The 16,770-nt window shown below is 45.3% G+C and overlaps 1 protein-coding gene across 2 annotated transcripts in view; it reads left to right on the top strand.

Moving 5' to 3' along the window:
* The window catches only part of ACSS1 (acyl-CoA synthetase short chain family member 1), a 66,721-nt gene that overhangs the window by 45,913 nt on the left and 4,038 nt on the right, over nt 1-16,770 (top strand). For both annotated transcript variants that reach the window (XM_054021591.1, XM_054021592.1), the window contains exons 7-12: nt 222-359; nt 2,300-2,392; nt 9,507-9,619; nt 11,632-11,758; nt 13,932-14,059; nt 16,376-16,439. In XM_054021591.1, coding sequence (XP_053877566.1) covers nt 222-359; nt 2,300-2,392; nt 9,507-9,619; nt 11,632-11,758; nt 13,932-14,059; nt 16,376-16,439 — 663 coding nt within the window. The remainder of the gene's footprint in view (nt 1-221; nt 360-2,299; nt 2,393-9,506; nt 9,620-11,631; nt 11,759-13,931; nt 14,060-16,375; nt 16,440-16,770) is intronic.

The following is a 16,770-nucleotide window of genomic DNA, read 5'->3' on the forward strand; positions in this document are numbered from 1 at the left end:
TCCTATTATCACCGGTCCCGTTTCTTTTGAGGATGTGATTATACAAACCAGGAATGTGTATGTACCCAAGGCAATAAAGGTGCCATCAGTATTATACTATAGATACAGCAAATAGTTGCTGTAGAGTTTTGTCTTACTGTTTACTTAAGTGTGCAGCGTTTGTAACAGTAGCTTTGTTCCGTAACCAGACAGACTAAAGAAGAATATTTGGGATTTTGCAGGTCGTTATTGGGAAACTGTACAGAGGTTAAAAATTAATCAGTTTTACGGTGCACCTACTGCTGTACGCCTGCTGCTGAAGTATGGAGATAAGTGGGTGAAGAAGTATGACAGATCTTCCTTAAAAACCCTGGGATCAGGTGAGAGGAACTAAACGTTCTCATGAAGGGAATTGTCGGGACAGGTTCTCAACAGATGGAAATCTGTGTTGCTCAGTTGAAGTCAGTTGTGCTATGCCAATTTACACCAGTGGAGGATTGGCTTGGAATGGCTAAGAATGGATGTTCTTTCAAATACAGGTTTCACATACAGTTGTTTAGTTACTATTTATGTAGAAAAAATGAAGAGCCCAATGCCAGGGCAATTGAATAAATATCTTTGAATTATCCCCCATTTCCTAGATTCCTTTATGAGAATAACGTTCTCCAGAAAAAGATGCCAAAGAAATTCAGTTGTGCTTGTGGCATCATAGAGCGTTAATAATTCTAAGGCTTGGGATGCTTAGACAGCCCTTGCATCAGCATCATTTTGATTTTCTAAATACCCCCCAAATTACCTTCAGTTAGTACTTACCTTCCCTTAGATTCCTTTTTGCTTTTCACCAGTCCTAGGAAAGGAATGTCTTAAATTGTGAGGTTCATCATATTTAGGGCCCTACCAAATTCACAGCCATGAAAAAGGTGTCACGGACCATGAAATCTGGTCTCGCCCGTGAAATCTAGTCTTTTGTGTACTTTTACCCTATACTATACAGATTTCATGGGGGAGACCCCAGCATTTCTCAAACTGGGGGTCCCAACCCAAAAGGGAGGTGCAGGGGGGTCGCAAAGTTATTGTAGGGGGGGTCGTGGCATTGCCACCCTTACTTCTATGCTGCCTTCAGAGCTGGGTGGCCAGAGAGCAGCAGCTGCAGGCCAGGTGCCCAGGTCTGAAGGCAGCGCCCCGTCAGCAGCAGCGCCGAAGGAAGGGTGGCAATACCACACCATGCCATCCTTACTTTTGCACTGCTGCCTTCGGAGCTGGGCGTTTGGAGAGCGGCAGCTGCTGACTGAGGGCCCAGCTCTGCAGGCAACAGCACAGAAGTAATGGTGGCAATCCCATCCCATCCCATCCCATCCCATCCCATCCCATCCCATCCCATCCTTACTTCTGAGCTCCTGCTGGCGGCAGTTCTGCTTTCAGCAGCCGCCGCTCTCTGGCAGCCTAGCTCTGAAGGCAGCAGCACAGAAGTAAGGGTGGCAATACCGTGAGCCCCCTACAATAATCTTGTGACACCCCCCAACAACCCTCTTTTGGGTCAGGACCCTTACAGTTACAACACTGTGAAATTTCAGATTTAAATAGCTGAAATCATGAAATTTATAATTTTTTAAATCCTATCATCGTGAAATTGACCAAAATGGACCGTGAATTTGGTAGGGCCCTAATCATATTACACAGGTACATTAAGCTTCTTCTCATGTCTCAGCAAAATGCTATCAGTAGTTAGTAGGTGTAGACAAATTATTTATGTTCAGAAATGCCTGAGATCATGCAGTAGGCATGCAATGGATTTAGGCTTGACAGAACTTGATTTTCCTTTTTCTTTTTTTATAATTTCAATGGATAATATTGATTATTTTTAAGCATTTTAATTTTTTTATCTATTTAAATTTTCAAAGTTGCACGAAATTATGGGCTTTAAGCATTTTTTTCCCAATTTTTATCAATTTACTTTTTCATAGTTGAGGGGAATTAAGGAGGGAATTAGACAATAATTATTCAGAGACAGACTTTGAGATTTAAAAAGTTAAACACAAATTGTCAAAATCACATGTCAAAATATGCAAAGCAAATATTCTTAAATCAAACTGTAATAAGTTCTCAAGCAGCATTTTTCTTTCTTTGCCTATCTGTAATTTCAATTATTATCAATGGAAATATTTTTGGATGGTTTGGTGTTTATGGTGATATTGACACCTACCGATATTTACCAATAAAATCTAATTCTTCCAAGCCTAAATATATTGAAGGGAAAGCGCACTGCATACAAATCCTTTCACCAGAATTCACCCTTATTTCTTTACTGTTTTGGATTTAGTGGGAGAACCAATTAACCATGAAGCTTGGCAATGGTTCTACAATGTAGTGGGAGACAGCCGGTGCACCCTTGTTGACACCTGGTGGCAAACAGGTAAAAAGCACTGATGGGGAGGAAAAACATGTTCACGAGGAATTATCATGGAATGGTTAGAAAGTGGTGACAACTTTGCCACCTTTCGGAGATTTTTTCCCCTGAACGCATTTTGTTAACATTTTGAGTTTTCAGCAAATTTTGATCTGCTCTTTAAACTGGCTGAAACCCAGCAATGTTTTTTCATGAAACATTTGCGTTGAAATTTTGAACATTTGAAAGTTTTGACCCGCTCTAGAAGCAGAAAACAATTTTCATTGTTCAGTTGAAACTGAAAGGCTGCTGTCTGAAATGGAAACCACACAGTAGTTATTTTGAGAATTGAACTGAAACTGAACTTTTTTTATCATGAAAAACAACTTAAGGTACAGCAAACTATAAGATTGAATCACAGATTGTGCCTAGGTATTTGTTTGTCCTTTTTCCCTATGGAAAATAGAACTGTGTAGCCAAGGGTATTTGTTTTGCTACTAGAGTTCATAGGAGAAGACAGTTAAAAGTGCTTTGTTTTGTTTCAGGAGGGACATGGGGAGAAGTTGTTATGCTGTTTTGCAGTTTGCTGTCTGCAGCCCTCCCCGTGTGAATGATGTAGCTTTATTTGACAGTAACGGAAGGGTGGCCATGTTGCGACTTAATGGGGCTTTTGCACTGAGCCATCTCGCAGAAAGCAGGAGTGCACGTCCATAATTCGTCAGTGTGCTTAGGCTGGTTCTTGTGCGTCCCATCTTAATGAAGTGAGGCTTGTCTCTCAGTTACACTAAGGCAGGGGTGGGCAAATTTTTTGGCCTGAGGGCCACATCAGGGTTCCAAAACTGTACAGAGGGCCAGGTAGGGAAGGCTGTGCCTCCCCAAACAGCCTGGCCCCCGCCCCCTATCCGCTACTTCCCGCCCTCAGAACCCCCGACCCATCCACCCCCCCCCGCTCCTTGTCCCCCTGACTGCCCTGCCCCCTAGCCACACCCCCGCCCCCTGACATGCCTCCCCCCTCGGGAGTCCCACGCCTATCCAACCCCCCCTGCTCCTGGTCCCCTGACCGACCCCTCCCAGGACCCCCCGCCCCCCAACCGCCCACCCCGGGACCCCACCCCCTATCCAACCCCCCCTCTGAAGCCCCTTTCGGAATGTGGCCCTGCGAAGATGGGCGGAGGACTCGGGAGGAGCAGGGGCAGCCGTGCAGCTGGAGAGAAGCAGCAGTTTCCCCTTCAAAGCGCCGCTTCTCTCCAGCCGGCTACGCCGCCACCCGGTAGTCCTCCGGCTATGTTCCCCGCACTCCCGCCACCCACACCACCCACCTGCTCCCCTGAGGCTGCAGGTGAGTCTCCCTCCCTGCTCCCCTGCCCCCACAGTGCAGCCCCCCCCGCGGGGGGTCGCTGGTGCTGAGCTGCCTGAGTGCCAGTCCCTGGGGCCCCCTGTTGGGGGGCCCTGTGCCAGTGCACCCTGTGTTCACTGGTAAATCCGCCCCTGAGTCGCGCTGCCCAGCCGGAGCCAGCCACGCCGCCGCGCTGCCCAGAGCGCTGCCCAGAGCACTGGCGGCACGGCAAGGTGAGGCTGCGGGGGAGAGGGGCTAGCTTCCCCGTCCGGGAGCTCAAGGGCTGGGCAGGACGGGCCCGTGGGCTGGATGTGGCTTGCAGGCCGTAGGTTGCCCACCTCTGCACTAAGGCCATTTTGCAGTGCTCTAGTAATGGAAAGGTGCCTTAACCTGGATGTAAATATAATCTGCTCCTTAGGTGTCTTTACATGACCAGAGTGGTTTAGGGTGGGTTTAGTGTGAGTGACAGGCCCATATTGTTAATCTGTTGCCTGGATTGGCTATGTCTAGTCCCAGAGGGTATATCGAAACTTGTGACTGGCCCGTGCCAGCAGACTCAGCCTGAGCCCCGCGAGCCCAGGGGCTTTTTAGTTGAGGTGTAGACGTTTGCATTTGGGATGGAGCCCAGGCTCTGGGACTCTCCCCCTTGCGGTGTCCAGCCCGGGCCCAAACCTCTATACCCCAATTCAGCAGCCCTGTGCGCCTGAGTCAGCTGACCTGGGCCAGCCGCAGGCATTTCATTGCAATATAGACGTACCCTGAGGTCATCTTGACTGTTCTTACTGAAGGAAATCCTCCTCTAGACCCTTCCCTGCTCCTACCCCCACAACCGGCTCCTGTTCTTCCCCATCATGTGATGGGGGAAAGAATCACTTTCTTCTCTCACTGAACAAGGAACTCCGTTACAGTGAGGAAGCCAGCGTTAGTTCTGGCTCCCTTTCTGTGCTTCACAAAGATTTACAGCTTCGGCCTTGAACCTTCCCCAGCTCCCCTCCTGCCTGACTGTTTGCTACAGACTTAAAGAAATAGTCCACATATCCTCACACGGCCCTCTCCCTCTCCTCTGCCAAAGGAGATCCCTCCCACTTCCCTAGCCTCCCATCCACTGCCGATTCAGCAGGTGAATTGATGACCATAGTGTCAGTTACATTTCACCTTTCGCAATCAATGTAATTTACATTATTAATTGGCCTTTGTCCTCTATGGAACATTGTCTTTGGAAGCAGCGGTATGTCACCAGAGAATAAAACTGAACAGACATAAAAATTAGCAAACCATACTTTAAGAATCCATTTGAAAGTATTTGGGTGAGTATAAGGTGAGAGAGGGATTATGAGTGAGAATTTGTGTGTGTGTGTGTGAGAGAGAGAGAGAGAGAAATTAAGGTAGCTCTTAGGCCATGTCTATATTAGTGGGGCACAGCTGTACCGATGCCACTGTAAGATCTCTTGTGTAGCTGCTCTATGCTGACGGTAGAGAGCTCTCCCGTCGACATACCTAAACCAGCCCCAGTGAGTGGTGGTAGCTGCGTCGGCAGGAGAAACTCTCCCACCAACATAGCACAGTGCACACGACCACTTATGCTGGCAAAACGTATGTCGCTTGGGGATTGTGTTATTTTCACAGCCCTGAGTGACGTAAGTCGTAGTGGAAGCATGGCCTTAGTGTTAATATTAGGCAGTGGTGTCTGTGCTGTGAGTGATAATATGATTCAAAGTTGGTGTGATTTTCAGTCTAGTTTTAAATGATGTAGAATAGAGAGACTGTTTAGCTTTTGAATTAGAGTGACACCAAAGGTAAACTGTTGTAAATGATTCTAGAGGCACTAAATTGTTTTATAGAATAAATAAGGGCTGTTCTTAGAAACACGTCTCTTAATAGGGCATTTCAGTGCTTAGATTCTTCTTTCTCAGTCACACAAAGGGTATATGGCTTCTGCTAATGGACTTGCTCCTGTTCCCATTAAAAAACCCCAGCAAAACTCTCATCAGCTTCAGTTGGAATAAGATTATGAATGTTTGCCAGATAGCTAGACATATTCACATTGAAACACGTGTTAACAAAAAGTAGTGACCTAGAAAAGTTAACTCTTTTCTACTAATTTGTAAGTAAAGTTTGACCCAAGAATGGATTGTGAGTTGCTCCACAAATTACTAGATTTATTGAATGGAAAGACAGAAGCAGAAAGTAGATAAGGAGCACACTTTGTTTCTAAGACCAAGAACATCTGTGTTGGTCTCCAAAGTACTGAATTTACTGGGCAGTACAGAATAGAACAGCTGTGGCTTTGACTTTGTTGCAGTGCTACAAACTCTGTCGGAGGCGTGTAGGAGCACTCAAAATGGGTGGGGGAGGAGAGAAGGTTTTGGTGACTGTCAACAGGAAATATTTAAGGAAATAGGTGAAACAAGAAGCATGCATGTGTGATATTTAAGCAAAAGCCTGTTTGTGCTTAACACATTGCAGAGGTATTCAAAGACTTGAGTGACAATTGCTGAGAGATTCTATCAAGGTCATTGTCAGCTTGGACTATGTGACAAGCAAATGCAAAGTGTGCACATTCAAAGTCCCCACACACCAGGGTACCTGACTTTCTCAGCTTTGGATAGATTTAGTTTGTGCAATGTGCCGCTTTGGAGTGGATTCTTCCTCTTTCTGGAGTTCTTTGCCTTCTCTTAATTAAAGACCAAATTAGTTAAACTGCTGTAAAACCCCTGCATGGACACGCTGACATTGATTTAAATCTGGCTTGTGTCAACTTAGCTGAAGTTGACTCTTTACCACGATACTCTAAATTGCTGAGTTTAATAGTGTCCACACAGAAATGTGCACTGGTTTAACTAGATCAGTGGAAAAAACATCCCTTTAATTACATCAGTGCAAGTTGGAGCGTCGGCTCTGCCTAAGGTACTGCCCACTGTGAATAAGGGTGGGAAGTTGTAATTTCCTCCCACCCTTTGCATTGTCTTGCCTTTGTTTTATCTTTTTACTTTCTTCAGGGATTTTGCCCCATTCAGGCCACTACCACCGTGCATCTCCCCCTTGGATCTGCACTGCTCTACTGGCTGTTACGTAGTCAGTCATTGTGCTGTGTAGCAGATGGCATGGCCTATATTTTAAATGTTCTTTTACAGTACTGTGATTTTAATTAATATTCACTTGTAAAGAACATCCACTACAACGGAGCTAAACAGACATATTGTACATGCAGCATGAGCTTCGTACTCTGTCACCTTCGTTACCGTGAAATATTAGATGCAGTTCTTCCTGGATTCTGTCTGTGCTAGTAGAGGATGGTGTATGCTTTCTGAAATAGGAAAGTGCTGGCAAGCCTTAAGACAATCATGGCACATTGCACAGAAGTTTCTGATGTGTACACTGTCCCTGAAGGAAGAGACTTTCCAAATCATTTTCCATTTGATATATAAGCCAGCTCAGAGGCCTGTTTTCAGTGGAGTGATACTTCAGCTCTATGGTTCCACCTAGAGATACCTTCTCCTCCTCCTAGTTATAGAGAAGAGACTAGAGGCAAATCATAGGTTCTGTCTATGTAGTCACTGAAGCCAGTGGAGCAATGCGGATTTACACCAGTCAAGAACATAGCTCATATATTTTTAAAGCCTAACATTCCTGTCCCTTTGCTTCTGTTTTGTGCATCTGAATTAGTGTCAGGATATAAAAGATCTGATTAAGGTTGAAATCTCTGATCTGATTTAACATTCATCCCAGCAGAAATGAGGAAAGAATGATTAAGAGGCTCAGTTCAGAATGGAAAATAATCTCAGGATGCCCCTAATGGGTGGGCTATTCTAATACTGTGTAATAATAGTAATTTAGTCTCACAAAGCGCTTTGCATACAAATTCCTCAAAGTGCTGTAAAAACAGCACAAGGAAATAAATCCCCTAATATTTTGTGCTTATATCCCCACTGCTACAATCCCTTGTGGGGTAGGAAATGGGGCTGAACAGCATTTTCCAGGTAGCATCATGTATAAGAAAGGAATCTGAAAATGTGTAAGTGCCACATTAGTGCTCACTACATTCAGCTCTTGTTGATTTCCATGGAATTAATTTATTCCCTGGATAACTCTAGGAGTGTGTGTGTTAATTTAGGATCACACTCTAGGAAGAGAGTGCATAGGCTGAATCAATGGGCTGCTCCTTCTTAGAAGTGTAGTCGCTAGGTGCAAGACTAAGGCATGCAGTCCATTTGTAATGCTGGTGTGCATCCAGACCACAGCTGCTACTACAAAGTATATGGGCCACTGCTTCCTTTCCTGCATGGTGCTTCGGCCACGCTCCTCTGCTCCTGCCGCTTTAAAGTCAATGGGAGCTTTGCCATTGGTGTCAGCGAGCACAGGACCAGCCCTGGGAGTCAGTTACCCCGATGCAGTGCACTGTGATGCTGCCCTGCGCCTGAGGCCAGCTGCTTACCTGGGCCGCATTATCTCTGACTGTCGTCTCTTTATAAAGATGGACGTCTGGTTTTGTGTGGCTTATGAGGGCCAAGACATCCAGATGTTTTGCACTGATATATCGGCCAACCTTCAGTTCATGGTTTTGGGCACCCTGGTGTTCAAAAGACACAGATGTGAAGCGAGTTCAGAGGAGAGCAAACTTAGTGGTGAAGTGTTTAGAAAATAATGTGCAGAAAGAAAGTCAAAGAGAAAAGAGGAGGAAAGGAATGCATATATTAATTATTCTTCCAGTCTTCTTGTTATGGCACCACCTAGAGACCAGAGCCCCACTCTACTAGGCTCTACACAACCAGAACAGAAAGGTGGTCGCTGTCCAAAAGAGTTTACAATCGAAGTTTGTTGAGCTACAACAGGTGGATGGCAGATGGGGTGAGCACAAGGTAACAGTGATACAGGTATGAACAGTGTGACAAGCAGTAGTCACAGCTCACCAGTGGCTAACTATGGCCAGGTGTCTTGTAGGCATCATGGCACAGGTGGGTTTAAAGGAGTGGTTTAAAGGAGAATATGATGATGTAGCAGCTGTTTGGATTCTCAAAATCATTTCTGAGCTCAGATCTTTCTCGACTTCGTACACTGCACTATCCAGCAGATGGAGAGGAAATGTATTGTGTATACCACGGGTAGGCAACCTATGGCATGCGTGCTGAAGGCAGCACACGAGCCGATTTTTAGTGGCACTCACACTGCCTGGGTCCTGGCCACCGGTCCGGGGGGCTCTGCATTGTAATTTAATTTTAAATGAAGCTTCTTAAACATTTTGAAAACCTTATTTACTTTACATACAACACCAGTTTAGTTATATGTTATAGACTTATAGAAAGAGACCTTCTAAAAACATTAAAATGTATTACTGGCACGTGAAACCTTAAATTAGAGTGAATAAATGAAGACTCGGCACACCGCTTCTGAAAGGTTGCCGACCCCTGGTGTATACTCTAGGTACTGTTTGGCAAAGCAGTATCTCTGCCTCAAAGTGCTATAGAGGCAAGGTGGGTGAGGTAACATCTTTTATTGGACCAACTTCGGTTGGCGAGAGAGGCAAGCTTTTGAGCTACCCAGAGCTCTTCTTCAGGTCAGCTCGGTGTCAGCTTGTCTCTCTCACCGACAAAAGTTGGTCCAATAAAAGGTATTATCCCCTGCCTTGTCTCTCTAATATCCTGGGACCATCACATTCACTACAACAATCCAAGTGTTATTAATTGGGAGGGTGTCTGTAATTTGCTGGTCTTGTGTAGCTGAGAAAAGTAGGTGCTTGCTTTTATCCAGCCTCACCTGCCGTTCCAATGTGTCCCAGCCTCTTTAACTTTCCCATTGTTCTTCCAGAAACAGGCGGCATCTGCATTGCTCCCCGGCCCTCGGAGGAAGGAGCTGACATCATTCCTGCTATGGCAATGAGACCGTTCTTTGGGATTATACCGGCACTGATGGATGAGAACGTGAGTTGGGACTGTGCTCTGCCACTGGGGGCAATGGTGCAAAGGCAGGACAAGAGCTGCCGGAGATGCTGCCCTGGGGTTGTCCGGCTAATTCCCTTATTTCATGCCAAAAGCATTTAGGAGAATGTTTTGTGCCTCATCTGTTCCAATGATACAGTAGGGAATCAAGCCGTATTCATGTATATTTAAATATTCTAGTTAGAAAGCCAACGGCGAGTAGCACGGTAATGTTTTTGGACTGACTCCTATGTGATAGTGATGATTGTATAATGTAAGTACCAGTGCTGCAGACACTCATAGAGGTGTGTAACTTTACTCACACATAGTCTCGCTGGAGCCAACGGGACTGGCGTGATGAAGTGCACTGGGAACACAGCCAACTTACAGCTTTGTAGGGAATTGTTCTCCTTAACAATGCTGAATGTGCATTGTAGCCAATGAAACCCTCCTGTGATCCCTGTATAACCAGTGCCCTACACAGTCTCCACTAGAGTCAGGCTCGGCGTGTCTGTCTGTGATCATTCATTGATACAGCTGAGAAATATATATTCTGAAAGTTGGGTACATGACCTTAGACAAAATGTCTCCATTCTTAGCGGCCCCTTTTCCCACAGGGAGAATATTTTCATTGCCCAGTGGTGAGGCAGTGTTGTCTAATACCTTGGGCACAGGGTGAAGACCCAAAACATATGAGCTCCAGGCCAGTCTGTATTGTTGATTTGGGGCCTGATCTGTGTGGGCAGTGCCCCATAGGCTGCAGTGGATTTTGGCATGGGCTGAGGGGCCCACCCACACAGGCCTGATTGAAAACTTGGGGCCTTGCTGTGTAGCCTTAGGCAAGTTGCTTAGGACCGGGTTTTCAAAGGTATTTTGATGCTTAATGGGATTTTCCAAAGCACCTAAGCATGTTAGGCCCCTAACGCCCCTTAAAATCAACAAGACTTAGGCACTAAACCTGCTTGGATGCTTTCACAAATCCTGCTAGGCACCTATTTGTATCTTGGGCATGTAAATACCTTTGAAAACCTAACCCTTAGCCTCTCTGCCTCAGTTTCCTGAGCTATCAAATAGGAAGAATAATACTTAACTCCTCTTCACAGTGTCTGTCTCAGGCAGGCAGATAATTGGTGATGTGACAGCTGCAGTAACTTCCTAAGTGAGGGAGAGGAAGGGACTCAAGTTCACTACTGTGGTTTGGGTCATGGGAGTTACTGATGCTGTGTCCCTTTCTTCATATTGCTTGGCGGTATCTTTGCTCTGAGGGGCCTTGGCCTCTCTAGCCAACAGCTGTTCTGGGGCTATTAGCAGTCCACTCAGCCTGGCTGTCAGGTGGCTTAGGAAGGACGCTGCCTTCCCACAGGAGGCTGTGGCCCAGGGACGTGTGGGTGCGAGTTGGGAGGGTGGCATGGAGAGCGGTGATGTGGTGCTGTTGCAAGGACACTCAGGGCTGCCTTGTGCCTGTACTGGGCACAGAGTCAGCCGTGGCAGCTCTGGGATCAAGAAGGTGCCAGCCTTTCTGCCACTGAGCTGGGCTCTGCTCTGGCACCAGTTTGAATCCAGCATATGGACCATAATGCTGAAGAGTGGGATTCTGTGAAGCTTGTATTGTTCTTTGCACTCCAAGGGGTCACCTGTCTTTCCTTTTGTCTGAATAGCGTATTAGTCATAGAATCACATGCTCTGTTATTTGTGTGCACGAATGATGAAAGCATGACACAGACAATGCACAGTAATTCCTCTAGCGAGTACATTTCAATTGCTGCCAAAATGTGAGTGGGAAACATTAAGACTTAACCATTGCAATAATAGACACCGAGTCTGCGAATCTGCAGAATGTGAAGGGCTCTCACTTGCCCTGGTGTGAAACAGGAGTGACACCTTTGAAGTCAATGTAAAACGAGTAAAATCAGAATCCGGCTCCACATAGCTAGATCGTACTAACTAGCTACTTTCCTTTAATCTGGGATGTTTCCCATCTGGTCTGATGATCCTTCCTGTGCTTGGACCAACAGGGAAGAGTTATAGAAGGAAATGACGTCTCTGGTGCCCTGTGCATTGCACAGCCCTGGCCTGGCCTGGCGAGAACCATCTATGGAGATCATCAGAGATTTATAGATACTTATTTCAAACTGTATCCAGGTAAGGACGGTGTAAGGGAAGAATGATGGACTACAATATTAGTACCCAGCAGGTTTTCAGCAGTGCTATACAAGATATTGTTCTAGTGAATTGGCTACTGTGTCTCTTTACAGCTGCCCTCTACTGGATTGAATCAAAACTGCTGAAATGCAGTTGTGTTTTACAGGTCTGTCTACACAGCAAAGAAAAACCCGTGGCTGGCGCTCAGGCTGTGGGGCTGTTTCATTGCCGGGTAGCTGTCTGGGATCAGGCTGTAGCCCAAGCTCTGGGACCCTCCCACCCCACAGTCCTACAGCCTGGGCTCCAGCCCAAGCCCAGACATCTCCCCAGCAATGAAACAGCCCCACAGCCTGAGCCCCATGAGCCTGAGTCGGCTGCCATAGGCCAGCCGTGGGGTTTTCTCTGCAGTGTAGACGTACTCTTAGAGCCAGAGGATTTGGTCTTCTTCCAGCTGGTGCAATGAGGTTCCAGTGACCATGGGTTGCAGCACAACTATAATAATGAAGACTTAGGGAGGGATGAATTTGTTACAAACCAACTTGTTTTGCTTAGAAAGTTGTTTTTCTCTGTTGCGAAAATAAGACTGACCAAAAATATCCTCTTATTATCGTGCCACCAAAAATATCTTTGTTCTGTGATCATCTTGCACTGTCTCGCTGGGAGTTAATTCATCCTGGCAAACACTACCATCTAATTTCACCCATCATTTCCACTGCTGCCTTGTAATGCCTAGAAACAATTGCAGGAATGACCCAAAGAAATGTGGAGAAGCATTGATGGATTGGTAGTGGGACAGGGGAAAAAACCCATCTCCACAGCACGTGTCCGAAAACTCATGTGTTCGGCAATACCTCGATTTGTCAGAACCAGCTGATCTTTTTCTCTTCAGCAGACAGTTTCCAAGTGTCAGAATTCCACGTCCTCAAAATCACTTCCCTTGAAAGTAGTATTTCTTTTAATACATAAAGATGAAAAGATTCCTCTTGACAGTCTTTCTGCCACTGATCAGAGTTCTGAAGCTGGGGGGTTTGACACCCAAGCAAACCTGTTTGTGTGCATTATGATAGGCACAGGTTGTGTGTTCAAACAATCTTACAAGTGTGTTTGTTTTTAATAATTCAAAGTAACCATCAGGAAGTCAGTGCGACCTAACAGGTAGAACACTGGACTGGAACTCAAGATTATTGGATTCTTTTCCCAGCTCTGTCACTACCTCACCGTGTGACCTGGAGTAGATCAATCCCCTTTACTGATAATACTTTCTTACCTCTCAAGGGTGTTATGAAATGTGGGGCTTGTCTACATGGCCAGTTAATGTGTGTCAAACTAGCGTGCTATAGATTCACTCCCTGGCTGGCCACACATTGATTTGCCATGTAGATAAGCCCCAGGTGTCTTGAGTCCCGCTCAAGTGCTCTATCCACTGAACCATGCAGCCTCTCCTGGAGCTAAATCCTGGTATTATGGACATCATGTCATAAACATACATGGGATGTCCATGACATCAACACCTAAGCAGGGTTTAAGGGCTAACTCCTGGCTCTTAAACTGTGATCTCCTGTAGGAGTGTGTGTGAAGGGAAGCCAAGTGTATGCAGAGTGCTAAGGGTGTCAGTGCCTTATGGGGCCCTGGGAGAAGGATGCTGGCGAGGGGGCCGTTCACTTCTCCTTTGGAGAGACAGCAGAATGCTTTGGATTTTGTCAGAATGCTTGATTATCATTATTGTTTGTATTCCCGTGGTGCTGAAACCCACAACCTAAGCAGACCAGACAGATCACTCACTGGGAGAAAAGAAGGAGTGTTCTCCTCATTTTACATCAGAGAACTGAGGCACAGAGAGAATAAGTGATTTGCTTTAGGTCATACAGGGAGGCTGTGGCAGGGCTGGGTATAGAGCCCAGATCTGCATTCCAGTCCAGTGCCTCATCCAAGATACAAATTTCTAATTAGAAGTGGGTGGCTATTACCATCTGTGAAGTGGGTGTAACAAAACCTTGCCCTCCGGGGTGGTGTGTGGCTCAGTTAACCGGTGCCTGTAAAGTGCTTTGAGATCTGTGATTGAAAGGGGCTAAAAGTATACAGTAATAATAAAAATAATAACCACAAATACTGATAATGAATTATTATACTAACTGCTGTTGATCACAGGGGATGGTGTTCTTTGTTGCTACAGGTTATTATTTCACAGGGGATGGTGCCTATAGATCCTCAGAGGGGTATTACCAAATAACAGGGCGGATGGATGATGTCATAAATATCAGCGGTCACAGGCTTGGAACTGCAGAGATTGAAGATGCCATGGTAATTTTCAATACCCCAGAAAAGCTTTTCATGCATGGGGCCAGATCCTCAGTTGGTAAAAATCAGAAGTGTTCCAGGTACTTGAAAGGAGTTGTGGTACTGTACATCGCTGGAAGATCTAGCCCATCGGTTTATGTGTAAGAGTTAACATTGCTGCCACTGAATCTTTCTCGTATAGGTTTCACCTACACACACCCTTGATACTAAGTACACAAGGCAGTAATTATGCTGAAGAAAACAATCTTGTTATGTAAACCATGGAAGGGCATATGGATGAAGCTCATTCAGGGTAAGATAGTTTTTTATGGAGGATATCAAAGTGAAGGGCTACATGCAATTCCTTTGTTTGAACTGATAAGATCTAAATCGTATTTCATCTCTTCAAGATACACCTGTGACTTCATACCGTTGCAGTTTTACATTTGGATGGTGGAGGCTTCAAAACGTCCCTCTAGCTTCTCCCACCAGTAGCTTTGATGGAGTTAATGTTTTTTTCTCAGCTTTGTGGCTCAGGCCTATCTATACTACTTGAGCGTGTTTTGTAACCTTCTCCAACATTAAATATGGAGTAAAGGCAATTTACAGCAGCTGAGGATTGGCCCATCATCTAGATGAGAGGTCATGGTAGCCACAGAACTGAACAGACCGTCTCTCAAAGCAGTTCTATATACAGCTTGACCTGAGCGTTTATTTGCATATTATGTGCCTCACTTGCAAACATTAATCAGATGTGAAATTCGATAAACCAAAATCATCTTTACATTGCAGGAATGATTGTAATATCGTATCTACAAATAACTCTCTTAGCGACATTAGTGCAAACTTTTGATGATAGCTTTTTGAAGACCTAATATGATTACAACTATATATTGTCATGCAGGTTGCTTTTCAGAGAAGCCCAGCTAAGCGAAAGATTTCTTCCATATTTTAATCAAATTTAAAATAGCATAACCCATTTTTGGTTTACGATGAATATATGCTCTATCCGCCTGTACACATGATCTGCTCTATCAGTGTAGAAAGACTGTCAATATTAACTATGAATCATGGGCAGAATAAGTCTGTATTCTGAAGCCATATAATAAATCATAAAGATCTATATTCAGCCTGGCAGTGCCTCTTCCATCTGTTGGAAGATTGAGGCCCAATTCTCCACTGCCTTGTCCTGTACCTTCTGCACAGATTTACACCAGTGAAAAGTGGATATAAGAAAGATGCTTTGCACTTGGTTTGGTGTAGACGACTACCCAAAGTGCAAAGCGGTGGAGAATGAAGCTCAAGGCCTTGACTGTACTTGCGGATCAGCAGTGACTGGGGCTGCATCAATGAAGGTGTAGGCAAGAAAAGCTCATTTCCAGCAAGGAGAGGCTGAGTTAGTGCAACCCACAGCTTTGTCTGTACTTGGGGTTTGCAGCAGTGCAGCTGCTCCAGTCACTGGTAGTGGTTGGCTGCATAGGGGCTAATCCCAAGTATATATAGAATGCATTTTTTTTCTGGATTTATTCTTATTAGCCAAAAGGGATGTCAGAAAATACTATTCAGCTGTTTAAAAACAGGGCCCTTTTGAACCAGAACTAATGGGTTAAATGCTGCTTTGAGACAGGCACACATGGTTCCTGTTAATTTCATTAAGCACAGCATTAATGTGGCAAGTCTATAATAGGGTTAAAAAAAGAACTAGATAAATTCATGGAGGATAGGTCCATCAATGGCTATTGGCAGGGATGGTGTCCCTTGCCTTTGTTTGCCAGAAGCTGGGAATGGGAGACGGGGCGGATCATTTGATGATTCCCTGTTCTGTTCATTCCCTCTGGGGCATCTGGTATTGGCCACTGTCGGAAGACAGGATACTGGGCTAGATGGACCTTTGGTCTGACCCAGTGTGGCCGTTCTTATGCAGAAGTTGACCTTTTGGTACTGTGCACTTACACAAGGCTCAGAAAAGTAGGAAAGGTATTAAGAACTTCACACACAGTTAGCAACTTGTTGCAATTCCTAGAAGAGCTTGCATAGGCTCTTGTACACTACGGGTATGTCTACACTGCAATTAAAAACCCGCAGCTGGCATGTGCCAACTGACTCAGGCTTGGGCTAAGGGGCTGTTTAATTGTGGTGTAGACATTTGGGCTTGGGTCCTGCGATGTGTGGGGACCCGAGCCTGAATGTCCACACCAGAATTAAACAGCCCTTAGCCGCAGCCCCTTGAGCTTGAGTCAGCTGGCATGGGCCAGCCGCAGATGTCTAATTACAGTGTAGACATACCTAACATGGCCTGAAATAGGGGGCTGTTATATTTTGCTACATTTTTTTTTAAAGGATGAACATCCCGCTGTACCTGAAACAGCTGTGATTGGTTACCCCCATGAGATCAAAGGAGAAGGTAAGTGTGTAAAATAGTGTCCTTAATGGAAATATACAGATGGCTAATTTCCTTTGTAACCTTTCCCTCAACTTTCTGCCAAGCCAGTACACAGAGCAGCAGGCAGTTTGAAAGGGAGATTGGCTAGTTCAATACATCACACTGATACTTTGTTCTCTGCTCACTCCCTGTGCACTTCTGGATCCATTTCAACGATCCGCTCTTGATACTTAAAGCCCTTAATGGGAGAACATAGCTAATCAAAGACCAGCTTTCTCTCAGCACCTCACTGTGACAGCTGATGTCAACAGAGACATTAAAGTTTGAAGTCTCCAGAGGGAAGCCTGCAGAA

Source organism: Malaclemys terrapin, chromosome 3 (genome assembly GCF_027887155.1).
Source record: "Malaclemys terrapin pileata isolate rMalTer1 chromosome 3, rMalTer1.hap1, whole genome shotgun sequence".
NCBI lineage: Eukaryota > Metazoa > Chordata > Testudines > Emydidae > Malaclemys > Malaclemys terrapin.